Below are 27,828 nucleotides of genomic sequence, written 5' to 3'. Positions count from 1 at the left end.
CTCTTTGTCACAGCTGAAACCAAATTTTTCCCATGCTATGACATTACCTGATCTGTGTGCCCAGCCAGTGCTTTCTTAAGGCCTGTCTGAGTTGGTTTAGTCTGTTTCTGGGAGCCAAGCAAGGCTAGGGAACATGCTCCTGGAGGAAGAGAAAGATTCCTGTGCCACAAGCCAGGCACTGCAGCTACACCTGAGACCAGCCGTGGACACACACTGCACTCAGCAGTGGTATTTATGGGACTGCTAACTGCCAAAGGGAGGCGAGGCTCACCCCTGTAACAGTATTTCCTTTGCCTTCAAAAAGCACTTCTCTGAAGGGCCCAGAGACGGCCTGTCTTAGGGGTTATTCCCAGTTAAGATAAACCAAGGGAAAATGTGTGGCTGCTGTCAAAAGAAGAATAATGTTAGTGCTTACAAAAGCTCCCCTTCGCGTACGAACACCGCACCATCATGCATAACCTCTGTGTTTGATTTCTCTGTCATATTTTCTCACCCTGGAGATGGTCCCAAAGCAAACCTCTGAATGCAAGCACAGAACATGATTAAGAATCAAAGCCTAGAATGCCAGAACATATGTTTGGCTTCTTGCTTTTATCTTTATAGAGGTCCAGCCAAAAACCTCAGTAAACACTCTTGAATATTTGTATGTTCTGCACAATAGGCCAAAATATTCATGCTTTCTACTGTTAACCTTTTGCTGACTAAAACTTTGATGCAAATCTACTAATTGCTATAGATTCTGCAGGGGGGATGAGCCCTGTTTGACCTAAAAGAAGTCTAGCTCCACCTCGTTTATCTCAGCAGTCAGATATTCTGACTGCTCCTTCAAGTCAAAAGAACATTACTTCACACTACTGAATCCCAGAGGTGGTTTCCCACAATGTCTAGGCACCTAGACAAAACTCCGGGACGTGCAGTGCCTCATGGTATGGACACACCACACTTATTTCAAGAGAACCAGAAGCTCTGGTTTCCATTGAAAGCTCTTGGTCTCTGGTTAAGACAAAAGTAAATGAAAATTTCTAATCTTAAAGATTAGAAAGATAATCACCTTAGCAAAAAGACCTTCAGTATGACAGAGACATAACATGCATTTATCTCTCAAACCCAGAATGAGAGGAAAGTCAAACTTACCTGCAAATTGCACAGCTGGGGATGTGACACCATCGGGTGCCTCAGACAACCTGGACTTTGCCTCCGTCTGTCCTATATGTGTGACTCTTCAGATTCCACTGAAGGTTTCTGCTCTGCCAGTCCTGCAGCTTTCTAAGACACGTCTCAGCAGCCTGTTGACCTCCCACACAGGTCAGGACAAAGTGTCAAACAAGTGCTTTTTGACATAAATCAAGTTTCTCATGTTCATGTTTCTCATGAATTAATGATTATCACGCTTCTACAGCTGTTTTTTTTTCACCAGCCATGGCACTGCAATGTAAGAAAGATATAGAGCTAGAAAGCATCCAAAGAAGGGCTGTGAGGACGTTGAAGGGTCTGAAGGGAAAGATGCAGGAGGTGTGGCTGAGGGCACTTGGTTTCTTCAGCTGGAAAAGACTGAGGGGGGGACAACTACAACTTCTTCATGAGAGGGAGAGGAGGGGCAGGTACCAATCTTCTCTGTGGTGAGCAGTGACAGGACCTAAGGGAATGGCCTGAAGCTGTGTCAGGGGAGGCTTAGGTTGGATATTGGCAAAATGTTCTTCACCCAGAGGGAGTTTGGGTATTGGAATAGGCTCCCCAGGGCAGTGGTCACAGCATCAGTCCTCACAGAGTTCAAGAAGTGTTAGGACAATGCTCTCAGGCACATGGAGTGATCCTTGGGGTGGTCCCTCGGAGCTGGACTTTGATGATGCTTGTGGGCCCTTTCCAATATTGTATGATACCATGTAAGACTAGAAACTACCCAAACTGCTACAAATTATCCGAAATCCACCCTGGATACCGTGAGTGTATGATAAAGGACATAATTTAGCATATTTTCCTCAATCCCAATGAAAATAAAATTATTTAAGACACAAAAGATGAAAGAAAAAAGTCATGTAAAGGTTACTCCAGAAAATTTCAGCATGGCACGTCTTAATCGTGCTCATTAACCAAACCCCAAATAAAATCAGCTGTCTTCTAAAGTGAGAACAGCAAAAATTAGGACAACATATGTCTGAAAAAAAAGTTAGACTTTTTTGATTCCAGGAGAACTCAACTAAAAGCTCCCTCCATTCTGGCACCTGGGTTTAGTTTCATAATAGCTTCGGTCCATTGTTCCCTATTATCAGAGCTGACTATGTTCAAGCTAAGGTAGATCTTGTTCCTAAATTTATGTCTCTGTGTGTGACCACTACAATATGTGTTTTGTATGCTTTTTCCTGAAAGCCTAATATAGTGATACCTGTGACACGGCTTGGACTCCCCCTTTCATGTATATTACCAACTCGAACTGCAACCTGCTGGTAGATTTTTCTTAAACTCTAAAATGAGGGTCTAACCTTCTCTTCTTTTTCTTTTTCTTCTCTGTTACCTATAATCTTGATTTGACTCACACAAAAGTGACACAGTGGGAAATCCACTCAAGAAGACTTTGACAACTAACAATGGAAACCTACCTACACGAAAGTTGACTGGTGGCGTTTATAGTGAAAAAATGTATTCAGGTTTAAAGATGTCATCTGTGTTAACTGATCTGTGTTGGTTTTGTGTGTTTTTGTCAAAAGAAATGCGCTGCGGAGTCACCTCTGTTAGGGTAAAGAAAACTAGCCAGAACAACATTACTGCTAAAAATAGATAGGTATAGTCACAAAAAAAAAAGTCCCCCCAAAATATTTAAGATTAGGTAAATATGAGTTTTAGGTTGGAACAAATCCAAAGGACTTATAAAAAACAGTGAAACTTTCAATATTTAAATGCAACTAACATACAGAATTATTTATACTTCTCTTCCTTTTGTCTTCTCTAACACACATGAAAAAATTGTTATTTTATGCAGTACCAAAATTGTTTTAAATGTGCCTCATGGATTAAATTGAAATAAGATCACTGTACATTCTTTCAGCCGTAGCTACCAATTGTTTTGGCATTGGTTTTAGAAGCGGAGACATTTTACATGGGTTCCTGTTCACCTGGAATGAATTCTTGCTGTGAGACAGCTTCCCTCATCAAACAGGATAGCTGAGTCCATAAGGTGTCATCGGAAATCTTGGACATTTAATCCCAGAAAAAAGAGGTGTAAGTTAGAACAAAGCTCAAAGATGCCACAACCCCAGTAATTCTCTGAACCTATGAGGGTATTAAAGTAATTGATATTGTACAACCAGTCCTTGTGCCTTCCACATTTCTCTGTCTGCTCTGCTAGGCTAGACCTTGTTGCTGGACACAGCTGCCTTGAAGCACCTGGTCTCGGTACTGTATTCACTGCTGACCGACCCTCTTGATGAAAACCATATAAAATATTCCACATTTGTGAAACTCAACCCAAAATGGTCTTTTGGGCCAGGTTACAGACATGAAGTGGAAATGACACCACTATGCTACCCCCATGAAATGCAGGACAATGTAAGAACTTGGAAGATGTTCTTGGAAGAAACCTGAGGTGACAAACGCTGTGTAAAATGTGAATGGAACAGAAAGGATCTGAAGGCAGAAGGAGGCAGAGAGCCAACTGCATCACTCAGTTCATTGACCCAGGTCGGAGTAGCTTGAAGAAATGACAAAGTTCAGAAGGGTCTGTACGTTGTTGTCTACACTGCAGGTGTTTCTTAGCTAAACTGAAGGCTTTAACAAGTGACCACATGTAAATCTTTCCAACCTGTGCATTGCCTATACCTGAAAGATGGCTATTAATCTAAATTTGCTTAAAAATATAAAGAGGGTGGGGCAAAGAAAAATGTCATCTCTTAAAATTAAGTAATTTGAGATGAATACACTTTGCTCAGTGTTTTTTCACAAGTACAAGTTCTTTGTCATCCCTCATGATGCAGAGGAGGAAAAGTTAATAAAAGCAAGACACTTGACTTCTTAAGCAAAATTCATTCATACAGTAAACAGGGAACTAAACTACATAGCTGGTTCAACAAGAAGTACCCAAGAAAATCCAGTGAGAAACATATATTTTGGGATGGCCGACTGGAGAATGGATTTTATCTCCTCCATTGTGGCAACACTGATTCTGCCATGGAGGCTCTGAACATGGTTTTTGCAGATAATATGAGCTGTGCCACTGCATCTCATGACTGCATGTTTTTTACCATTTTAGAGCCAGGTAAACTGAGGGACTCGGTTAATACATATCCCAGACTACTAGATATGCAATTTGTGCACCTCGTTTCACTTCAGACATTAACAGGAATTCTCTGGTTTGCTCTCTCATACACAGTACACCTTCCCCACATAGACCCTTTACCTCAGGAAACAAGGGCTACTGCAGGACCACAGCTTCACTGCCAAGCAAGTCAGCATCAAAGATGAAAGCTGCCTAAAATCTCCAACAAGAAAATCCCCAAAATTTGGGCAATTAAACAAAACACAGCAAAAACCCTTTAAATGTTACTTTAGAGAGGATGTGTTCAAGTTCAAATGAGGGTTATTGTGTCTCAGTTTGCCATTGGGCAGTCAGGGTAATTGACCCAGCAATACCTGCCCAGAGGAACAGACAATGTTTGAAATTCGTGTTAGAAACAATTATCTACTTGACTTTTAAATATGGGTCTTTCTACTTTAATTTTTTTAGTAGGGCATTAAAAAAAAAGAAAAACAAAAAAAAACAAAACAGAAAGGCTCCCAACTCTTTGAAGGTCCTGTTTGTGCTGAAACAGACTCTGTGAATTGGTAATTGGCCTCACAGAGCCCAGGGGAAGTGAGGCTGAGGCAGCTTGGCAGGTGACACCGCTGCCATGCTCAGCACCTCTGCAGCCACCTGCTGCCCGTCCTGGCTGCGGGGTCTGTGCTGCAGCTGGACATGCCACCGTCCCCATCCCACAGCCTCCTTGCTCCATCTCCCCCCACCTCTACGGACTCTTCCCATCCCTCTGCTCCTCTGCACAAGGCTGGAGAAGGCTTCACAGGGGGACGTGGCTGCCGCAAGGCCGTGGGTGTGCAAAGGGCCCAGGTCCCCATGGTGCTGGAGACCAGGGCCTCCCTCACGAGGGCAAAGCAGGCAGGAGCCTAACTCTGGACAGCTGCAAACAGAGGCAAAACAGCAAAGCCACAAACATGTAACTTCTCTGTTCTTCAGCACTGCTTGCTGTTAAACTGCTGCTTTTCACCCAGGGCAGGGCTGGCTCTCCTGCAGGTGGAGGAGTGGGAGAGGCGGCCTACTGGAAACACAGGGATGCCTGAAGCTGCTGGCTGAGAAATTACGGAATTACAGAATGTGCTGAGTTGGAAGGGGTCCACAAGATCATCGAGTCCAACTCCTGGCACTCATAAACACATGGATGAGAAACAAAGAACGATCTTCAGCAAGACCGTGAGCGTTTTGTGGGCAGCCACGTCGTGCCCCTGCTCGGTCAGGAGAGAAGACACAGGTTGGTCCCAGCAGTGCTCCCGTGGTCTCTCTGGAAGGGAAGGCGCATTGTGAGCCTGGAAATGCTGCACAGAGTCATTCTATTGGAATCCTGCTCCTGCTTCCCCTCTGGGGCCATGGGTGAAGCCAAGCCCACCGCGTGAATGCACACACACAGGAGCTGGATAGCGCTTGTGGCTGTGCCCAGAATGGGCGACTTCAACTCTGCTGCTCCCAGGGAACTCAAACCGTTAGAAAAATGAATTAAGCCTCACCAATATCTCTGCTTTAAAAATCAAAACAACAATAACAAAAAGACCAGTCAGGTTAATTACACTGGAGCAGAGAGAAATCTTTGAGATGTAAATACATTTCCACGAACATTAAAAGCAAACCCCTCTCTAAAGTGTTTTTCTTTCACAAGCGAGCAAGAAAACGCATTGGATAAAACAAACTTTGCTTATTTTAGTTTCAACTCAATTACCTGTTAATGGAAAAAATCTGGCACCACCAATAATAAGGCAGGAATGAGATCACTGTTCTGGAGGCCTGGCTTGTCAGGGAAGCTTGCAACAAGAAGTGCATTTATCTGCCTTTCTATAACCCTTTTCAAGCACTCTGTCAGGGAGCCCAAACTGAACAGCCAGTTTAGGAAGAACTTGGAACCCGCTCCAGGCCCCCTTGGCCCTTTGGGAAAAGGAAAATTATTGTTGGCAAGTCTGCCTGGCTCCAGAAGTTGATCCAGTGCCCCCCACTTGCCCATGCAGCAGCAGACAGAGCTAAGAATTTTGTTATAATTAAATAACAGTGTGCTGATTGGTTGCTGGAGGTGGTCTTGAAACTGGTGTTTAAGGCAGTGGAGAACAACGGTTACTATTCATAGAAAAAGCAGAGTCTTAAAATCCATCTGTTTCATTCCAAATTTAGGCCAAAAAAATGCTCACTCACTGTCTTTAAAAATACCACCTGCTTAGCTATTTTGTATAATGTGCCATTATATAAGTTTGAAGAAGGAGAAGGCAGGGAGGCAGCGGGGGCTGAGAAGGGGTGGGTGGAACAGATTAAAAAGATATAGTTAGATCCAAAAATACCCCAGCAGCATATTTAAAAGGGAACACAAAATAAGGGAGCAAAGGAGACAATTTCTGATGGAGATTAAAACCAGGGTGTTTGCTAATGCCTGGGAACCAGCTACTACAAATGGGCTTGTTTGCAAATAGGACAATAATCCTTTTTTCCCCTTGTTGTAAAAAACCCCACCCTTCTGGCTTTGCTCACCCAGCTCCAGTCTTCCCCACGCTACAGAGCTGTGGAAACACCTTGAGACTTTCCCAGCCTGCAGACTGTTCTGGTGGTGTCTAGGCCAGGGCATCACAAGCCCGTGCCAGCAGGTTCCTCCTAAATGGGGCTGTGCTTCCCATTGGTGAGCTGCTGCCAGCTGCTAAGTTGAAGGAATGAGACAAGGAGCTGGTAACCCTACAGCACTGACTTTCCCAGAGCAGCTCTGCACTGTGAGCAGGAGCATTAGCAGGGCCTGGTGTCCTGCAGATGTGTCTCCTATCTCCCCATTGTCCTTTCCCTCTCCTTGCTTCCCCACTGCAATCTTACATAATATTACATATTGCAGCTGCAGTATTTCCTCTTTTCCCTATACCCTTAACTCATTCCCTTGTTCCCTCCAACATCCCAATGCTGTCCGTGTCTCCTACCTAATCTTCTCAGCCTGCCAGCTGGGCAGCGGAGCGCAGATGCTGGTCCAGAAGTAGACGTGTGATAATTGGCCATCTGGATGCTGCCAGAGAGAATGGATAACAGCTGAGCTCTCCCTGCCTTTTCTTCAGCAGTGGATCTGGAAAGCCTCTCTTCTCAGCGCCGGCAGAGATTTCCCTGGAACTCAGAGGGACTTTATCATCTCTGAGAGTTTGACTGCCGCTGTCAAATCTGGTTCAAAATGCCAGAGTATTCAAGAATTATCAGGAGAGGGTCAAGCAGATGGACCGAGAGCATGACTTCATGTTCTCCACTGCCTTAGAGGTCCAGATTAATATCCCCCCCACCCCAAAATTTAAAAGCATTTGCAACCTCAGAAAAAGAGCAATTCATGAGTTAGTATTTTTGATTGATCCCGGAAGAAAATCAGTCCAGAGGTTGGAAGAATACAGTCCTCAAAGGGTCCTTAAAGGGTTGGTGACATTATTGACAATGATGGGTGCTTGAATGAAATCACTTGTAGCTGATTTGCCTCAAAAGTCTCAAGATGTTTTCCAGGAACATCTTAAAATGAATCCCAAAGTAACTGTCTACCCTTTATTTTTTTTATAACATAGTAAATGCTACAATCTCTGAGCAAATTTGAATATTCATAGTTTTAAGGCTACAAAAATTTTAGATGTCCTGTCCAACAAAGATCACTTGAGATCAGTCTCAGTCCTGTACTGAATTTAGTTTTCAGCTGGAGTACCTCTCCCAAAACAGCATCCAAAACCTTCCTCCAGTCTTTGGTGGTAAAGTGCTTCTGTGTGTATGCCAGACATACCCGGGCAGCAGCGTCACACACGTTGTTATTATTATTGGTTTTGTAAATAATAATAACAATAATATTAATATTATTAGTAACTTTTATTATTGTTGCAATGACCTATGCAACCATTTTACTGTTAATTCTTTTTACGTCTTTTTTATAGTCTAATGAAATGAACAGGACTCTAAAGATTGCTCTTTTTTTCCTGCCTGTCCATTTCTTTCTTTTAAGCAAAGCATAAAACCATGTGGCACTGCTTTGAGTCAGCAATTGCTTAAACTTTTTAAAATTCCATACACTAAGTGAAAAATGAGATTTACAGAACTAATGGAAAATAAATGTCTCCCGAACATGCAATACATTGACTTGCTTCCTTGCCTTAGTCCATAAAAACAGATGGGAGCAATAGCTACAGTGAATTACCTACTGTATGTAGGGAGGGCCCTGTGCTGTCCTGGACGAGAACAGACTGTGCCACTTTCACCATCCCACTCTAATGGTTGTCCTTAGTGGTGTGGATCTGGGGGTGATCAGCCTGTTCCTCACCCCATTTTACACCTACAGCGTATAGAAAGGGCTCTTTCCACCACGTTTCCACTGTAGCTGGACTCCTGGATACAAAGGAAAAACATAAAAATAATGGTAGTTTTCTTCCAGGAGCCTCGACCCAGCTCAATTCCTCTAAGTAAGGGAAATTTGGAGGCAAATCTGAAGGCATAATCCCTCAAAGAGACGCAGCCAAGGCACAACCTGCAGGAAACACAAGCAGTTGCTTTCCCAGGGATATACCATTGTTTTCCACAGCAAACAAGTTCCCAGCACGAGTTATCCACCACTCACAAGCCCTGTTCAATGTACTCTTGTAACACATGTCTCTCACCACACACACAGAAGGAAAACTAATTTGCAGGGGAACAGTGTTTTAGGACTCTGCTTTCCGAAGTTTGCCTAATAAAGCAGAGAGCAAAGAACACAGTATTTTCCTGAATATATGAATCATACCTTGATGGTATCTACTTTGAATCATGGCATTCAAAGATCTCCCTGGAGCACTATTCCTTACTTTAGACGAGAGCAGCTATCCCCAGCAGAGATGTAGCACATGTGTCGGGCTGATGGATGGCCATGCTCTAGCAAAAGTCAAAACACTCAGGGAAAAGAAGTAAAAAACTCCCTAGAAACCTTAACTAGCCGGAGAGTAATTTGAGCACTGCATTCAATTTACTGGCTACCAACAACAGCAAAATTTGGCATCTTCCACAAAGGTTTTGCAGCAATGTCCTTTTCCCCACTGCAGAGCCCTCTCCCACCCACGCTGTTCCATGTGCCTGTCGTGGTTGATGAGGGAACACGTTCCACTGAGGTCCAGCATCGTGTCAGACCACAACAAAACCACCTTCAGGCCTTGGATCAAGAGAGATAAATGGAGCTAGGTAAAAAATTCACCATGACTTAATCCTTCTAATAGGATGTAAGAAACAGTACTCACGTATCTTGTCCTTATATTGCCCTTTACTAACATGTTTGAACAAGAACAACAAAAGGCTTGCCTTGTAAATTAATAATTAAATATTAGCGATTTAAGTACTGTATATCGCTTACACATTACTTAACACTCCACTCAGCGCCTCCCAGGCCCTCACAAAGGAAATTCCTTCTGCAGCCAATGAACACTTGCAGGTTTAGTGGACCCCAAAGGAAGTGACAGCACCATCCCAGTGCCGGAACAGCCTGTTCCCAGGTCTCTGCAGAACACTCACCCTTCCTGCAGAGCCAGCTAAGACCAACCAAACAGAAGTGCAGTACCTGAGCAATGCACCTGCACTACGGCAGGGAACAAACTTGCTTCAACACCTTTACACTCCATTCTCCTCAAGCGCCACTGTAGGAATTACTACGGCTGGCATTTTCCAAGATGACTGGCCTGATGGTGACATCCAATTGAGATAGAATCCTAGAAATCATGAAGGTTAAATCTCCACTTATTTTAAAAAATCCCAAACAAATCAACAACATAGTAAGAATCCTTGCATATAAATTCACTCCCATCCTGTAGCATCTGCAGGCATTGCTGTCGGGTGGATGCCGGATTCTCAGAACTAAGTGGGCTGTGCTGCAAGGGCTCGTTGCATTTAAAACCCCCTCAAATATAGGCAAAACTGGACTCAAATCTGTCAAGGAGATAAAGCCTAAGGCCAGAAGGACTTTACTAATTAGGGCTACCTGTACTCTCCCGTGTGACCTTTATAGTGCACCAGCCCTATGCTGTAAGATCACCAGGTTGAGCAGAAATACACTGAAATTAAAGGTATCACCAGCCCTGGTCTCCCATCCACCAGTCAGGCTCACTCCACAAGGAAGGATATTCCCTTAGCTCACATGCTGCCTTCTGCCAAGTCATCTCCCATTTGCTTTAAATAAAAAGGATTTTAAACCACTGCTACTCATGCGAAAGTGTGCTGAGCAGGGAGAGGGCAGTGCAAATGCATTCCATGGGAACCCAAAGCAAATGGGATTTCTGACAACTAGAGCTGGCTGCAATTTGCCACAATTTTCACACTTTTTTTCCCAAGGAAGTTTTCCAGTCGGCCTGCAAATCTTTCCAGCCAGATAAGATGCAGTCAATGCATAAATGAGTTGACAAGTCATTCTCTGCACATACTAAGTTGCTTTTATTAATCCAGAACTGCATGCTACAGATACTGTACAGCATGAACATTTATTCATTACAAAAAATGGCTTCCAAACCATTAAAAATGAAAATCGGAATAAGAGCATAAAACGGAACAGTAACATCACAACTGTTAGGAAACATTCAAAGTATTCACAAAAAATGTTATAGTTAGCATCTTAATAAACCAGAGAAAAATCTGAGACAGTTTTACAATCGCTTCATGTCAACTACAATGGCACTGAATGAACAGATGAACAATTTTTTCAGCTTTATACAGCGTTTTTTGCAACATCAACATGCCTAGGTTTTTTTTTTGTTTTAAGTTTGCTACCTACCTGTATGTAGTAAGTGTACATAAAAGTGGCAGTCTGATTTTCCTTTTATGAATAATCTAATATACAGAATTTGGCCCTTAAGGGTTTATACCTCTTCATTTTAAATGCTTTCCGGACAATCTGCTACCAAACACGTCTGTTATAGGTGACATTAAAACTACATACATATCTACCTATGTAACATCACAGCAAAACATGATGAACAAAAAATTTACAGCATTAAAAAAAAAATAATAAAGTTGTCGGGAGAAAGTTAAAAGTCACTGAGAATTTTGGCACATAAAAATTTTGCACACAGCCTACAGTCCTAATGTCGCAGGGGATTCAGCTGCAGTTCTGAACAGGAGACACTTGGACCTTGCTATTTTTCAAACAGCATTGCTAAAAATTCCCTTGCTAAATTTTCAAGTCTTTTTTGAGTGTAATGGCTTTTAAAGCAATTTTATTCTTTACACTATTGATCCTTGAAAAAATGCATCTGCGAATGTCCATTTGGTGGCAACTGTATTTCATATAGCAAAAAAAAAAAAAAAAAAAAAAAAAAAGGAAAAAAAGGAAATCAAAAACAAAATCCCGGAAAAAATATATATATACACATTTATATATAAACTTAAAAACCTTGTACAAATGAGTTGTTATATATAAGATGCTTACACTAAAGGAAAAAAAAAACTTTATACAATGTTTCAAGAAAAAAAAAAGAAGAAAAAAACATTTAAAAAGGGACAACATACAGATACAACAAGCAATTTCTAAAGCAATAAATACTACTGGTCCAATAGCGTTGTGATATTTTTAATTGTTGAGTAGCGTCCCCTCCCCCAAAAAGAACAACACCATGGAACAAGGTATATTAACACATTTTTTTAACCCTTTGTTTCTGTACATTTAAACAATAACAAGTAACATCACAATAAAGGTTGTTTCACACAAGGAAGAAAAAAAAAGAAGTAGTAGCGGCACCGCATTCGTTATGCCCTTAAAGGTTTAAAAACCAGATGTAAAATGATTGGTTCGCAAGCTCGTATTTAATACAAATAATAAAGAACCAATGCCTCTGGCAAGGGCTGCTTCAAAATTGCTTCTTTTTTTTTTTTTTTTTTAATTTTTAAAATCAGTCTTTAAAACTAAGCTATTGGAACTACATAACAATTATGTATATATATATATTTTTTAAACGCTACAAAGACTTTAAACAGCTGTTGATAAAAATTTTGGCAGAATCATGAGGCTTTTCTCATCTACATATTTAAAAAGGAGAAATTGAAATAAGAATGGGTCAAATATTGACCAATGAACTCGATAAAACATCAACTAATGTAGCCACATGGCACAAATTAAAAATGAAACCGAGGAACGACGACAAACAGCGGACGACAACGAGGAGCAGAAAAAAAATAAAGAACAGGAAAAAAAAATCAAACAAACAAACAAACAAACAAAACCCTAAAACCCCAAATACCAACAGAATTCAATCCCCCCGAAAGGAAACCGAAAGGGCTAACGAGGCTAAAGCTATTCTAAGGACTTCGTTACAAGGGAGAGCGGCTGGGGCTGTGTCCCCGCCAGCGAGCTGTGGGAATGCAAGGAGGACGTCGAGGGCTGTGCGAGGGACGGGGCGGCGGCCGGCGGGAGGGCGGCCGGCGGGTGGTCCAGGGCCCCGTTGGGGCAGCTGGCGGCGGGCAGGGCGCCGGGCTTGCTCGCGGCGCTCTCAGCGAGCACGAGCGAGGATGGCGGCGGCATCATCACCAGGTGCGCCAGCGGGTCCGGCTTCAATGAGAGCGAGAGGGGTTGCGTTTGTTCAGTCTGTGGTTTCGAGTCTCTGGAGGGGGAGGCGAGCATGGCAGGGGAGGACGGAGGAGAGTCTAGTAAGCTTCCATCTGAAGAGGGTGGGCTGACGCAGCTGCCTTCACCTTGTATGTAGCGAACGCACTTTTTTTTTCTCCTAGAAACAGGGAGAGAGTTGTCTGTGAATAAAGGGCAGAGACGCTGATGGAGACAGTCATCTACAGCAAAGAGCCGTCAGTCAGCTACTCTGGGCTCTGCACGGGTGGCACCCTGGCCCCACGTGTCATCCTGGGAGTCTGGCAGGGTGTCCTCGGCACCAAGCCCGCTCGGGAACCTCCCCTCGGCTAACAGATTTGGAAAGGATTCACCAATTAATTGTCTCTTCATCCCCCTCCTCTTCAGGCCGCCTTCTTTTCTTATTTCCATAATCAGAAAACCAGATAAATGGGTTTTGGAGCCCACTGTTCTAATCTACAAATTTCCCTCCATGGGAAAAAAATATTAAAAAGTAATTTAATCCTCCTAAAATAAAAACCCTGGATAGCTGATCATATCTCGTCCCGTAACGCTGTCCAACTCAACGGGGCTACAGCTACACCTGTGTCACCTGTGGTCTCTTACGATGCCCTGCCCTTGGGAGGCAAGAACGGCTGCAAACTACTGCTCATTGCTTTCTCCTCTGTTGAGAACCACACCAAATCCAGAAATATCAGTCAGACAGGAGGGATATATAACAGAGAGAACAAGAGAGAAGGGAAATAAAAACAAAATGAACAAACAAAGCAAACAGAAGAAAAAAATAGGAAAAGAACAGGAAAAAACAGAGTATGATCCAAAATAACAAGAATAACTGGTTGTATGGCCTGCAGGTTGTGGCTTTAAATCGACTCAGTTTTACTTTTTGTTTTAGGGGAGAGTGGTAGATTTGGGAAGCTGCTTGTCTGCATATTGGGGATTTTCCTCTGAGAGGCTATCCATGTAACTCCAGAGTGGGATCCAATTTCAGTAGGTGAAGAGCACGACGACAGGTACAAAGGTGAGGAGCAACATGGAACTTATTTCACACCAGGGAATATGAGAGTCTCGCAAGAACTGCTCATCTTCAAATAAATAAGTGACCCGACAGAGATCTTTTCTCCTCCCTCTGTCCACTGGATAATGTAAAGGAGCAATGAAAACAGATGACAGTTTCACACCATCTCTCTTGCCAAGTATGTGCAAGACAATTCTAGCAGCAGGACAGAAATAATGAGGCAAACAACCACAGCATCTGGCAGAATGATGTCTAGTGGCCACCTTGACCCTAAGCATGCTAGCTCTCCAGTCCTCCTATCCACAATCACACTTCCCATGGGAAGTGCTGAAGTGCTGTCACACAGCCCAAGGCATAGGGCAAAGCCTGTCTAGAGCCGCTCTGCCACAAGAACTTTGGATGCTCAGCTAAGCTGCACAAAGCCACCAACGTGTAGGAGGAGGATGCTCCCCCTCTCCAGTGGATACATCACCCCAGCCCCAACAGAGGGCTTGGCACAGCAGCTGAGCGTCACTGGGGACATTCCCCACTCCAGCAGGTGCCCCAGTTCCCCTGCTGCTCACCAGTGTTCTCCCCTGTGTATGGTGTTTGACTAGGTTAAACCAAGCTCTGCCCTCGAGGCAATGAGGACAGATGCTTCTCATCTGCAAAGGAGATCCAAATAGCTTGATCCTGGAGTTAAAACTATCATTTCCTATAGCCAGGAAGGGAACAACAACCCCAGCACCCCATCTTTCACCAGGTTCAGTGAGGGAACAGTGCTGTGACATCCCTTCCTCCAGACACTCAGGTTTGCCCTCAGCTTCTGTTCCATATGCCACATGGCAAGGTAAGGGGTTAGGGCTATTAGAGTTTTAACCACGTTAGCCTGCAGATCAATACATGCTAAAAACTACAAACAACCATGCAACTTAAATGTTAAAAAGAAAGAAGGAAAGATAGAAGACAGCAAGTAAAGGCTGTAAACCATGCTTTATTAGGGCAACGTTAGAAGACAGAAAAAAAATTAATTTGGTGGGCTCAAAACAGACCTTGTTAATTCTTCTACCATCAACAAACAACACTGGAGATCTCTGGCTCTTGGCTAAGGACAGTTCTGCTGTTCTCTCTCCCCTCTCCTCTCCTCTCTCACCACTTCCTACTTCAGCTGTGCAGCACTACCAGGGCCACAGCTCCTGTCTGGACCTTCTGTACAGCTCCAGTGGCAAAGCAGGACAGATAAGCTCCACAAAGCTCACCAATATTACTTGTGTGGAAAGATGGGTTCTTACAATCTGGAGACTGCAGGACTCCCTCTCCATCCCCAAATTAAAATTAATTGCAAGCAGAGACCCAAGCTCTGCCTGCCTCATTGATGGGGGTCCTAGAGTCCTTTAACTGGACTTCTCTGAACCTACTGGGTAGAGAATGATTTAACTGGAGGCAGCTTGAATCTAGTATGCCAGCATTTCAAATTTCTTTTTTAATATTATTTAAGTGCTGTGGTCTGAAAGAAAGAGCTCCCATGGCAAAACAGCCTTAAACCAGGTTTACCTGACTTTCTGACACTGCAGAGTTAACAGCCTTCTAAAAGCCAAACCCACTGCTCTGATACCTGAAGTAATTTTCCTTTGACTAGGATTAAGGGAGTATATTGCTTCTTTTGCTAGATTCTTTAATAGTGTGGCCACTTGTAGTCTGAAAAAAATATTTACTTAAATCATGATGGCTCAAGGGGGGAGACATTTCCGCAATGAGTGCCAATCACACCATGGGTTACCGGTGGTCATGTACCTGTCAGGGTTAAGTGGGACAAAAGGTCCAGAGGGCAAACCCCCAAGCCATACAAGCCGAATTTTAGCAGATGTGAAGACCACCAGGCAGCTCTGGTGAGGGGGAATAAGTAAAAATCTAAGGATATGCCTCAGTTTTGCTCTCCTAAAGGATGGAGCAAAAATATCACACATCATCCCCTCAGAAGCACTAATGAGGACTGTCCACTTGTGCATTGCTCTCAAAGTGTTCACTTGCTACATCAGTAGGGCAAACACCAACAGACCTGACCCCACTTGTGCTGCCCTTGAAACTAGCCCTGGAACAGCACCAGGAAACCTGTAATGCTGCAATTGCCATGAATGAAAGCCACAGAAGACTCCAAGGGTTTATTCAGTTGCTGTGGGCAAAGATGCCTCAGTTTTCACCACAGTAGCAAACTTTATATCTTTAGCACCTACCTAAGGTATGCTACAAAATGCTACCATGCTAGCAAATGCAATGTTATAATGGTTAGGACCAGAACTAGGAGAGAAATGCTCTAATACGTAGTGGTAAAATTCCTCCATGCATTAAAAAACAAAACAAGAAACCAAAACAAAAAAGAAAAGCAGCTGACTCTGAATCAGTAAGTCCAAAACTATCAGCTGTACCACTGAAGTTATTCCTGCTGCACTGAAAAGACTTCTGAACAAAATCTGGTGTTAAGAGAGGGTTTATGCTCCACATGTAACCTAAGCACTGTACAGACCAAATAAAAAATTTCCTTGCTGATAAAGTGGAGTTTTAAAAGTATGTTGCTTACTTAAGCAGCCAGGAAAAGATAAAGCAACACAAACATGATGTGCCCCCAGTTCTGGTACTTGGCATGCAGAGCCTGACATGCTTCACATACTCTATCTCTAGACTACACAAATATCTGCTGATAGTGTGCAGCAAAGTAACCACGGAATAGAGCCTAACTAAACACAGCACTGCAGTCCTTGGCTAGCATGAGATTCAAGCCTCCTGACACAGTGAGGTTGCTACTCAGCTCTTCTGGACTGAGCCCTTCTCCCTCTAAGCACTAAGAAACTGCTGCTTTCCCAGCTCGTTTAACACATGTCCTGGTACTCATACCTAAATCCCAGTGCCCCATACCTACTGTGCCTCAAATGGGACAGCACACAACCTGCAGAAGGCATTTCTGGTGCCTCCTCCGGTACACTGCCACACGCCACCACCACCCTCAAGCCGTGTTTCCTCGACACTAAGCACAGACAAGACTGCGTGCATACACAAAATACGATGGACGTCTGAGCTACATTCTAAATGAGATGGAGCACATGGGACTGGCATGAGTAAGAGGGGAAAATGTGGGAGAGGAATCACTACACACAGAGTGTGGTTTGGGTTGAAATACCTACCATCATAATATTCCAAATTCAAAGACTGCTTGTATCAGAACAAAGAAACAACAAATTTAACCAAATGCGATCATATAAGGAAAAAGGAATGAGAAAAGAACTACTCGGTATCCCTCCACCAAGAAAGAAGTACGTATTGAGTTACACATGGAATTAAACTCCAGTAGAACATGGGCTGCCGGAATTTGGGCTCTCTGATGTCTTTCATCTCCTTTTAATGCTGGAAACTATGCTACTAAAGTTGTAATTAGTTTTGTCTAGAGCTCAGACGTTTACAGCTCACTTGTTGGGATAAAATTTAAGAAAAAAACGTATTTCTGGGATTAGAAAAAAATATTTCAGATAATTAAAAAAAATTATACCTACAAAAACCTTACTGAGGCATAGAAGCCAACAAGTAGCTGTTTAATTTTTCAAATACCGAAAGAATGAATACAATATAAGCTGTAAACACTGGCTTTTACATCTCTAATAATGAGAAAAACACTAATTCTGCAGATCTCAGAACCTTTTTAAAAAGCCTTTGCAGGCAGGGAACATAGACCCAAATGAAAGACAAAATATAAATGTCCAGCTGAACATTAATTTTGCTGACAATCTGGAAAAAGTAACAAAAAAAAAAAAAAAAAAAAAAAAAAAAAAAAAAAAAAAAGCGCCAAAAAATTGCCAGCTTTTAGGGCTTTGAGTTTTCTTGTTCCCAGTTCTACCACCAGGGAGAGGTTATTGGTAAAGAAAGAGAGAAAATGGCATTAAATTAGCAAGAAATTCCAAAGATCAAAGATTATTAGCAATTGATGCTGTGGGAGAGAGAAAGGCAGGGAGCGGGGAAAAAAGATTAAAAAAATAAAATCACACAAATGCACTAAGAGGACAGATTGCTTTTATTTCCCCAAAGGCCTAATGGGTAGTTTTATACCTGCATGGTTTGCACCATAAACTCTGTCGGTCAAGCCCGAACAATGCCCGACACTTCTTTGGAGTATTTGCATCTGTTAGCATAAGGTAAACACAAAAAATACAACACAATGGTGGATAGAGCTCATTTGGTCTGCGTCATCTTAGCTACAGCTACGTTCAGCTTTCAATCACCTCCATTTTATTTGGTAATCTCCCCTCCTACCAAGGGCAGGAAGGAAAACAGGACTTTCACAATGAGCCAAAGGAAAACAACAACAAAAAAATCTCCGACACAGCCACGAGCCCGTGTGGTGTCGGTACCGCACTCAGTGCCGCGTAATCGAGGGCTTTGGGAACAACTTTCCTTGGGTGGAGGCTTGGAAGGCAGGAGCGTGGTTGAGCCACGGATCAAATGGGCTTAAGTTTGATGCTGTTTTACAGTGGGTTTTTGGCTAGCAGCAGCAAAGAGGAAGGCAGGAAAAAAAAAACCAACCAACCAACAAAGAAAACAAACAAAAAAAAAAATAGCAAAACCCTTTTGGAGCGACGATTACTGATGGCAGTGTCCCACTCCCTTGTGTCTTCTAGATCACAACACAGAGCTACAAAGCAACAAGGCAGGAAAAAAAGGGGAAAGTACCAAATAAACCAGCTGCAAATCAGCCATAGCGAGTCTGGGAAAACTATACACACCTGCAGGGGCCGCACCAGTTATTCTGTTGATCAAGGCCAAAGCGCGCTCGGCATTTCTTAGGAGCGCTCAGGTCTGAATGAGTTCAAGAAAAGCGAGCAGAAAAGGGAGAGAGGAAAAAAAGAAAAGGGGAGAGGGGGGAGTGAGAGAGAGAGAAAGAGAGAGAGGAAGAGAGAAAAGGGGAGAAAAAAGAGAAAGGTAAAAATAAGGAAAAAATAAAAATAAAAAAGGGAATAAAAATCAATGTCCTTGTTATTAATTGCAAATATTGACTTTTGATTTAAAAGTTAAAAAAATGTGATAATTACATATTTATTTAACTCTTGAGATTAGCTGTTGCAATTAAAGCTGCAGTATCCCTTTATAAAGGACTGTTTCTTTCCCTTTTAAGAGAGCAGGTAGAGGAAAGTCTTTGTGGTTTGTCTAGCAGGATGTTTCAGGCAAGATTGATTTGGGCTGGGTTTTTAAAATTTTTTCTTTTTTCTTTTAAGAAGGGGGAAAAAAGGAAGAAAAGAAGCTGAGTATGAAAGTTAGATCCTGAACATGCTTTTTTCTTCAACTCAGATACAAAATAAGAGGAAAAAAAAAAAAGAAAGAAAAAAAAAAAAAAAATTATATCTCCTGGGATAATGCAGCTTTTGGAATAACGTTCAATTTACTCATTTTCATTAATTTGTATTTAAAAGAATGGATAAGAATAAGCAGATTGCGGAATGAGTATGTTAGGATCAGCCAGAAAATAAAACGTAAAGCATGGCAAAGTGCTGAGTTAGTGCAGCTAGTGCATTGCAATGAATAGGCTTGAGCAGAAAGGAAAAAAAAAGATCCAAAACTAAAATAAGAATAAAAAAATGCGTATGCATGCTGATGTGAGAAGACTTAGTGGGAGCCATGAAAAATGCCATTAGATTAAGGAGGTTCATTACTGACTTGCTTCCATTCTTTATCAGTCTCTTTAAAGAAATACTGCATATTCAATTTGCACAGTTAGTACAACTCTTGCGTTATTTTTACTGCATTACTGTTTTAATAGCAATTGTTACAAAAACAAAAAACAAAATTAAAAAATACTATCAAACATAATAGATATAAAGATATATAGATAATAAACACTATCAAAACGTGTGGATGGTATTTTTTCTTAATGTCATAAGTGTTTAATGTTAAAATCTATAATGGCAGGAAAAAAAATTAAAAAGCAGTTTATAAACTATTTTAAATGACTCAAAATGACGTTAGCACCTGTAATCGGAGGAAGTGAAAGGCAAGGATTTAGGAAACATTCGCTGTGTTCTGAAAAAAAAGAACAAATTATACAAAGGCTTCAAAAAAACTAAGTTAGGGCTTCTTCAAGATCGACTCTGAGATTGCCTATGCAGTATTTCTAATTTCCTATAGAGAATGGCAAACCTCCTTAATTTAAGATGGGTGCGATTTACCACTGTAAGGCATGCATCAGGACATCCAGGGACAGCCCAAATTAATAGCACACGCACACGGGCACGCGGAGGAAGCGGACGGCCGGATAAACGATGGCATAGGCATTCCAGCTACGGCTCTGCGGTTACAGGCTCGGCAGCTACACGGACAAACTCAGCTAACGCCACACCACGAGGCTCTGACATGCAATGGCTGGGTTACTAGTTTTAGGAGGGCGGTAACGCGTGAATAATTGGAGTGCACTTAAAAAAAAAAAAAAAAAAAAAAAAAAAAAAGCTGTCTAGCATAGGGATTGGCTCCCCTGAGGCCAGGAGACCTGGGCCCACCTCCCCCGTACCTACAAGGGTCACTCCAGGACTGCCACACTTCCACTAAGCAAGAGGTTCAGACTTATCTTTACTTACCATTGGTCTCTCCTGGCTGCTTATCCCTTTTCCTCTTCTTCTTCTTTCCCTGCAGAAAACGTACACAAAGGAGAAGGATTAAAATAAAACCTCAAAGCAAGTGTCCTTGCAAGGGGGCACCGAGCAATGAGGCTGCGGCTGGAGCAGGAAGCTCCCAAGGGGGGACACCAAAGTGTGACACTGCCTCATCCCTGGTGCAGGGAAATTTGGGGGGCCCCAAGGATATGCTGCATCCCGGGATTGACTCTGCCTGCCCATCCTGTGACTTTTCAGACAGCCTCACTGCAGCCCCCTCAGTGCTAACACCCACCAGGGCCATGGGCAGCTGGGGTGGGGGCAGAAGGACTTGCAAGATGCTACTTTTGAGCTAAGATCATCACGAAGCCAAAAACATTTGACATGTGTACACTCCTGCATGCAGAAGTTTCAAGAACCATTTGTGGTCATGTATTGGTGAGGCAGGGAGGGGAAGGAGAGGGAAATTAGAAAGGGGACAGCGAGGACAGACTGAGCCCCTGGAGTTTCTCAGCACCAAACACCAAGCATTCAAGCAGACAAGGAAGCTCACAGAATTGGGCGAATCCTAATCTGCAGTTTTATAGTTCCACTGACAATCTGGAAAGCAATGCCAGTACAAGAAAAAAAATCCAGACGCAGCCAAGACCCTTCCCACATTTTGCTCTATCACAAGGAAACAACCAGTAATATTTTGATAAACTCTATCCCTTTCCCAAACACTATACCACAAGATGATGAAATTTGTTACAGTTTTTGACTGGAGGGAGAAAAGCCCGTTCTACTTCCCTCCAATAGCGTGGGAGAGGACAACTGGGAGCCCAGCTTCTGTGGAAACACAGTAATTACTTTCCAGTATAAAAAAAATGAAGTATTAAGCATAGCTCGGAAGAGAAAAGCTATTTTTCCAAGAAAACTCCTCTAACATTACGGTGCAGGGTTTGCAGACTAGTACAAGAAGGCCAGTGCAGGCAACAGAGTAATTTCATTTTTACAGCTCCCCAAATGCTAAAAGCAACAACTTTTGGGCCAGCAATGTCAGCTGTGAACAGCACAAGAATTCCTGGCTTTTGAAGACATGGTAGCAAGTGCAGCTGGTGAGAAGACCTCAGAGCAGCAGTCCCCTGTGGTCAAGGGGCAACAAACATATCGTGGAAGAAGGAATCTCACAGAACTTTTGAAGGACTGGATGCATCTAGGAAAGCCAAGTGGCTTTCTCCCACACAGTGCACATCTTTCTCAGTAGATGGATTCCAGATACATGTTTAGGATGGGCTTCAGCATGGCACATCCACATTTGGGATGCTCCCTGTGATAGGTTTCCTGGGATGTATTAGTAAAAACTTCCCCCAACATGAATGTAAGACATTGATTCATTGTTGTCCTGTTTTTCCTCCACAAAGCTGGCCTTGTGGCACAGGGCTTCTGCACTCATCCCCCCTTGCTTGCTCTGGGTTGTAAACTGCCATCCTGTTGTCTGTTCCAGGTTTATGAGATCCTTCTGGAGATGGAGAAAGCTGTGTGCACTGTCCACCTCAAAGGAACTTTAAACAACATGTACATACTCCTGCAGCCTGGATGCTGATGACAAATAATCTCTGACACCTCTGAGGTAATTTTTCGGGATATGAAAGTCGTCAATTGCTAGAGCAGGCATCAGTCTAACACAACAGGCAGACAAGTGCTGCTCCTAAAGCTCCCTGGGAATACAATTGGGAAAAGCACGGATTGCAGAGGCTCAGACTCTGCTCCATCTGTATTGATCTAGATTGACAGTAACTCTGTGAAAATCAGTGAATTTTTTTTCAGCTTTCAATGTAACCAAAACCAGACAATTGCCTCAAGATCATAAGCCTGACTTTTATTTAATCTCAAGGAGGCCACTGGCATAATTAACAGACTGCATCTGTGGCAAATTTGCTTAATTTTTGCATTACATTTGGGAATTCAAAGGCTATTTCAATTTGAGACCTTATAACTTCTTCACTTGAGAGCCATCCAGAACAAAGGTCAGGAGTCACCTGCCTTTCACAAGCTCTTCAAGGCAGGTATTAAAGTACTGTAATGCCTTTAGGGAGCAATCTGTTAAAAACAGATGATCTACAGGAATGTCAGCAAGGGACCAGGAATTTCTCGTTTGTTTTCAACACAAGCTTTTAAAACTCTTCCTAACAAAGAATGGACAGAGGTCACGTCAACTTCTTGACACCTTTTTCAAAGGAAACAGGGAGAAGAATAATCTGGTTTGCTTGTTCAGTTTCTGGGCTACAAGAGGATATTAGACTATGTAGCTAAATTAATAGATGGACTTAAGGAAAAAACTGTCGCAGCAGTTTATCAAGTGCTCTGTAGAAGACACCACTTTTTCTTTTCCTAAGATTGTTCTCTCAAGACTTGAGCAGATTGTAACATTTTCTACCATCACACTATATAAATTTTTATGCTGCAAGTAAATACCTGCTAACCATTTTGGCAGTTCCCTCTCTGGAGCCAAACCAACACGGGTTTTGATAAGTCTGCAGAGTTCTTTGGTACTAATTTTCTAGACAAGCAGTGGCTGAAGTGACTGGACCCTTACATACTTCTGAGTCCAGCACTCAGCACTGCTAAACATCTTCTATTAGATCTCAGGAAGAGCCAACGTGCCTTGTGACACCAACAAGCCACGAGGCTGAAAGCTGCATTTCCTGAATGCACTGCTCCTGTCTCTGAAGACCGGGGCTATAGCTGGCCTTATCCTTGAGCCTGATGTGAGGTGCTTAACAATTTAACCACTTCAAGCAGCCCAAAATCGCTCCCCTGCTAGATGTGTGAAAGGCTCAAGACCCTACACATGGCTGAGGGAGGAGGGGCACTCAGGAGAGCTGTGAATGGACCAGGAGAGGAGACATAAATAAATCCTGCGGATGATGCAAAGGTACCACGCTCTCCTCAGGCAGCAAGGTTCCCCCTGAAGGTCACTTGGGGGTACAGCATCAAGCCGCTGGGAAAGCACCGGCTTTCTCATCCTGTCCTTTTTAGCTTGAGAAGAAAGGGTTTCTCAGTGTTCACACAGTGAGGACAAAAGTAAAAGGTCCTAAACACTGAGGCTTTGTACATGCCCATCTGTCGGTGGCACAGTTGCTGTGCAGAATGAGCATTCCTGAAACCTCAGTCGAGCCTATACTCCCTTTTGAACACCCAAGAAGACGATACTGCACAGTGCTGAGGAATTACCTCGAGCCTGTGGTCTGACAGTCTCAGGCCAGACTGTGCTGAAAAGGGAAGGAAAATGTGCTAAGCAGGAGCTGTGCCTCATCAGGCTTAAAAAGGTCTCCTCTGAGGAGCACAGAATCAAGAATATTCTGAGCTGCAAGGGCAGTTGAGCATGCACAGGTATACCTGTAATGACCAAGGAGGGAAAGCTGAGCCCAGTGGAAAGAAAAGGTGATCAAGAAAACCGAAGGATTTGAAAAAATGTCCTAAGTACGTATTGCTAAATAAGTGACCATGTGTATTATCCACCACTGAAACAGCAGAAGAGTGTAAAGAGCTACTGCTGCTTCTCCTGGTTTCACTGCAGATTCTGAACTGGCTTCCCCCCACCCATGCATATCAAAATGCAGATTCACAGAGGCAAGTATTGTCATATACAGCAAAATAGAATATTATGGTAAAACAGGCAGTGATGAGGATGGAAAAGGCAGACTTCAACAAAACCGTAATGTGTAATTAATTCTATGCAAAACTGGCGTCAAACTTAGAGCTTAGGTCCCCAAACCGGCAGGGAAGTGTGACTAGATGGCAGTGAACAGGGTTTATTGCAGAGTTAGAGACCTTGAAAGTTTTAGATGATTTTTATTTAACTTCAAGAAAAAATCAAGATGCTGCTGTAATCCTATTAAAAAGGGTTCAGAGCTCTCACCAATCCACAAATCTGTCAAGAATTTATGAGCTTAGGCTTGCAAACACTTATTACCATCTGCACCTCTTGCCCTTCATGGAAGGAGCTATATAGTACTAGGTGTTATAAAGCTGCCCTTATGCTTTTTAACAGACAAAACATTCTACCACTTTTAGCTCAAAAGCAGGCTTTCGGAAAAGTAGAGGGAGGAATCAATTTTAAAAACAACCCATGAATTGATCATGAATTCAAATATACCTTTTAAAAAATGAGGAGGGTGGGGGGGGAAAAAGGTAACATGGGCATGAAAAAGAAAACATAAACAACATACACAACTGTAGAGTGCGGAATAATTAATTTAACCAGACCTGAGAGTAAGACTTTCAAAAATACAATGCTTTTGGTTTTGCCAATCCTTCTTCAAAGCTAGGATAGGTCATTCTTCCACTTTCCACTACTCTATCACACAGATAAGCACAATACACTAATTATTTATCTCTTTTGGTGGAAAGGAGAAGAGCCATACTAGGGGGTTTTTAATTTTGTTATTAAAACTGAAATTCAAAATGACCAGCAAGCCAAACAGTATTTCCAGATGCTGGTAAAAGTGAAGGGAAGACTTTTTTCACAGAGCTCTACTGTTATCCTCAAATTCTAACCCCATACAAGTCCCCAGCCAGGAAGCTTCTTCCAAGTGGAGGGCTGGGAATTACCCCCCAGGAGTTTTGGAATCTCTGAGGAAAGCGCCCATTGTTGTTCTCAGATTGGGGTCCTGAGGCTTTCCACGTAGCACTTGTGTGCAATGAGTGGCCATAGTTCAGCAGGTCACACAGACATTTCTACAAGCTCTGCTACTAAAAGAGTTTCCACCTGCATAGGAACCTACATAGTTATCCCGTGCAGACCAGCCTGGGTACAGCTGCATGTGAAGCTGTCGCTCCTTTCTTGCTAGTTCATAGTATTTCGCTTGCTCTTCTCTGGATAACGCGTGCCACTGGGGTGGAGAAAAGACAAAAAGACAAAATAAAAAGCACTAGAGGTTGGGGGTTTGGTTTTTGTTTTTTTTTTTAAGCACGTTAACAGCGAAGTGTGTTATTTATACCCAAAAATACAGTTAGAATCGATTTTCAAAAAAAAAGAGGCAAAAACAGATGATCTGGCATGCTGACATTCGTATTTTATTTACAACTCCAGATTATAACTGCAGTTAAATCAACTGAACCACAACTAATCATTTATATGCATTCAACCCCCTTGTCTCCTGTTGAGAGAGGAGAATTAAGAAATCTAAACAAAAACAGACAGCAGGGGAGATGGTCCAGAAGCTGAACCACTTGTCCTGAGCCAGAACCCAATTACACCTTTGAAGGTGGGAGATCACTTCCTCCCCTCTTCTAGCTCTCACAGGTGCTGATACTGGTACTGTACTCAAAGGTTTTTCATTTCCCATTTACTTTTCTGCTTACCTTAGGCCAAAATAAAAATCTAAGATTTTTTCATCTACAGTCATGGAAATGATAGTGAAATAACACTGCTATTAATTAACTCCTCCTCTCCCCCATGAATGACCCCACCGGCAAGAAGCGCCTGCAGAAACTAATAAAAAACAAACCAAGGCCTTTGGTTTAGCAATTTCCCCATCCATTTTCACAATAGCAGGAAAACACAGGGATTCAGAAGGTGAGAATCCTACCGAGTTTCAGGCCCTGCTCGTGCTTGTCCCTTGTTACCTACCCTTCGACCGAGGATTTGGTTGATGGCTGCGCTCTCTTTCAATGTGCATTCTGCTACAACTTTTGCTCTCATTTCCTTCATATACAACATAAATGCATTAAGAGGTTTCTTTATGTGTGGCTTCTTTTTCTCTTCTTCTTTTTTGGAGTCCTGATGTTTTCTGAAGAGTAAAGATACAACAGACAGAGACCTCACAGTGAGAACCCCTTGTGAGTTTAGGAAATCCCCTCAATCTCTCTAGCATTAATCCTCAGCAGTCTTTAGGAAGAGGACCAGAAGGTTCTCTAGAGCCTTCATCTTGGCTGTTGTATGGGAACAGTCTTAAGAGCATTACAAGAAAACTCACCTCATGTTTATGCAACATCACCAAGAACCCTCTTGAAGCCCTACAAGAACCTTGGAAGGACATGGGCTCCAGGAAAATGGGCTCACAGGGAGAGCTTGAGCATGAGAGTAGAGGAAATAATTACACCCCATTATCAACAGCCTCTTGTCAGTTCAAACCTAAACTTGATACCAGCTCTCTGCAGCTTTGCAGCTCTGCAGCTCTGAAGCCATTTATGTTTAGTTTTTTGTCTCCTGTGGTGCATCTGTTATCTCAAGGCTTCAAACTAGGCACTGAGCAATAGAGAAACTGGTCAAGAAACTTGAATCTTGATCAAGAAAATTCCACTTCCTCGTTGAAGCAGGTGAAATTAGTAACTACTTGCCTATGTCACAGAATGACTCAAAGACTGCTGCCATCATTTTGATACACTTTGGCAGCTAAACCACGTTCAAATCAATTATAACAAAAAAAAACATTTTTGAAAAAATATTTCCCAGCAGAAACATCACAAACCCAAGCTTTTTTACAAGCCACACATGCACAGGGTATGCTTTGAGTATCCCAAAGAGAAGACAGGGGAAGCAGCAACTTACGAGCTGTGGAGTGAGCCGACGTCGCTCTGGGAAGATTCCTGTTTGACTGTTGGTGTGACTATGGCCGGATGAGGAATTCCAGTTGTATGTAAACTATGGTGTGGCGGGACCATGTGTGGAGGAAACCTAGAGGAGAGAAAGCTGTGTAAATCGTCAGAATAAAAATGAATGAATGGGGAGGGATGTGTACACACATTAAAAAAACCAAAAAAAAAAAAAACCCAAACAAAAAAAACCCAACTGGCATATAACAAGCACATGACAGCTACACAAAGCATATGAAAGCTGGCAGCATTAATTAGCAATAAATTAAACATAATGACTCTTCTAATGTCATTAAAGCCAATCTTCCCCTTCATTATCATTACTGACACGAGACATCATGATTTTTAACATCTTTAACAAAAGGCGAATTCAGCTGGATGAACTTGTACGAAGGTGGAGCTTCAGTTACCTGAAACAAAATCCACCAGTCCATCCATTTCTTTGCTAAGAAATTATGTATGACAGCCAAGGAATCAATTTTTATAGTTTTGAATCATGTTGTGAATTTAGGATGACATCTTTTATTCTATATTGACAGCAAAATAAAATATTAATGCCAACACATTCTAGATGCATTTTTGATAATACTTATAGATGCCTCATTAGCTACATTTTGTTGATGGAGCAAAAGAAAATATTTATTTGTGTCTAATAAGTCTCTGAGCCACATTGTTTTAACAGAAGGTGGAAGATATTGTGGAATTTTTGATTCATTAAAGTAACCTAGAAAGGCTTTAACAGTCTAGCCTTTCTAAAGAGAAAAAAATGTTGTCAGCTTTATGGTTTATGGTCACATAC

At 42.4% G+C, this 27,828-nt stretch overlaps 1 protein-coding gene across 14 annotated transcripts in view; it reads right to left on the bottom strand.

Moving 5' to 3' along the window:
• Positions 1 to 10,671: 10,671 nt before the first annotated feature.
• TCF7L2 (transcription factor 7 like 2) overlaps positions 10,672 to 27,828 on the bottom strand; it is a 173,872-nt gene continuing 156,715 nt past the window's right edge. For 4 of the 14 annotated variants that reach the window (XM_058421508.1, XM_040070975.2, XM_040070976.2 and 1 more), the window contains 7 exons: positions 26,986 to 27,126; positions 26,065 to 26,224; positions 25,217 to 25,324; positions 20,433 to 20,481; positions 19,831 to 19,881; positions 18,591 to 18,663; positions 10,672 to 12,966 (listed from right to left, as the gene is read on the bottom strand). In XM_058421508.1, coding sequence (XP_058277491.1) covers positions 12,537 to 12,966; positions 18,591 to 18,663; positions 19,831 to 19,881; positions 20,433 to 20,481; positions 25,217 to 25,324; positions 26,065 to 26,224; positions 26,986 to 27,126 — 1,012 coding nt within the window. In that variant the 3' untranslated portion in view covers positions 10,672 to 12,536. Of the gene's footprint in view, positions 12,967 to 17,920; positions 17,990 to 18,365; positions 18,500 to 18,590; positions 18,664 to 19,830; positions 19,882 to 20,432; positions 20,482 to 25,216; positions 25,325 to 26,064; positions 26,225 to 26,985; positions 27,127 to 27,828 lie in introns of those variants that run through there. The other 10 variants (XM_040070978.2, XM_040070979.2, XM_040070991.1 and 7 more) reach the window with 8 other exon arrangements.

Source organism: Hirundo rustica, chromosome 8 (assembly GCF_015227805.2).
Source record: "Hirundo rustica isolate bHirRus1 chromosome 8, bHirRus1.pri.v3, whole genome shotgun sequence".
NCBI classification, from domain to species: Eukaryota; Metazoa; Chordata; class Aves; order Passeriformes; family Hirundinidae; genus Hirundo; species Hirundo rustica.
The sequence above is the reverse complement of the archived record's forward strand: the minus strand, read 5'-3'. Positions and strand labels throughout refer to the sequence as shown.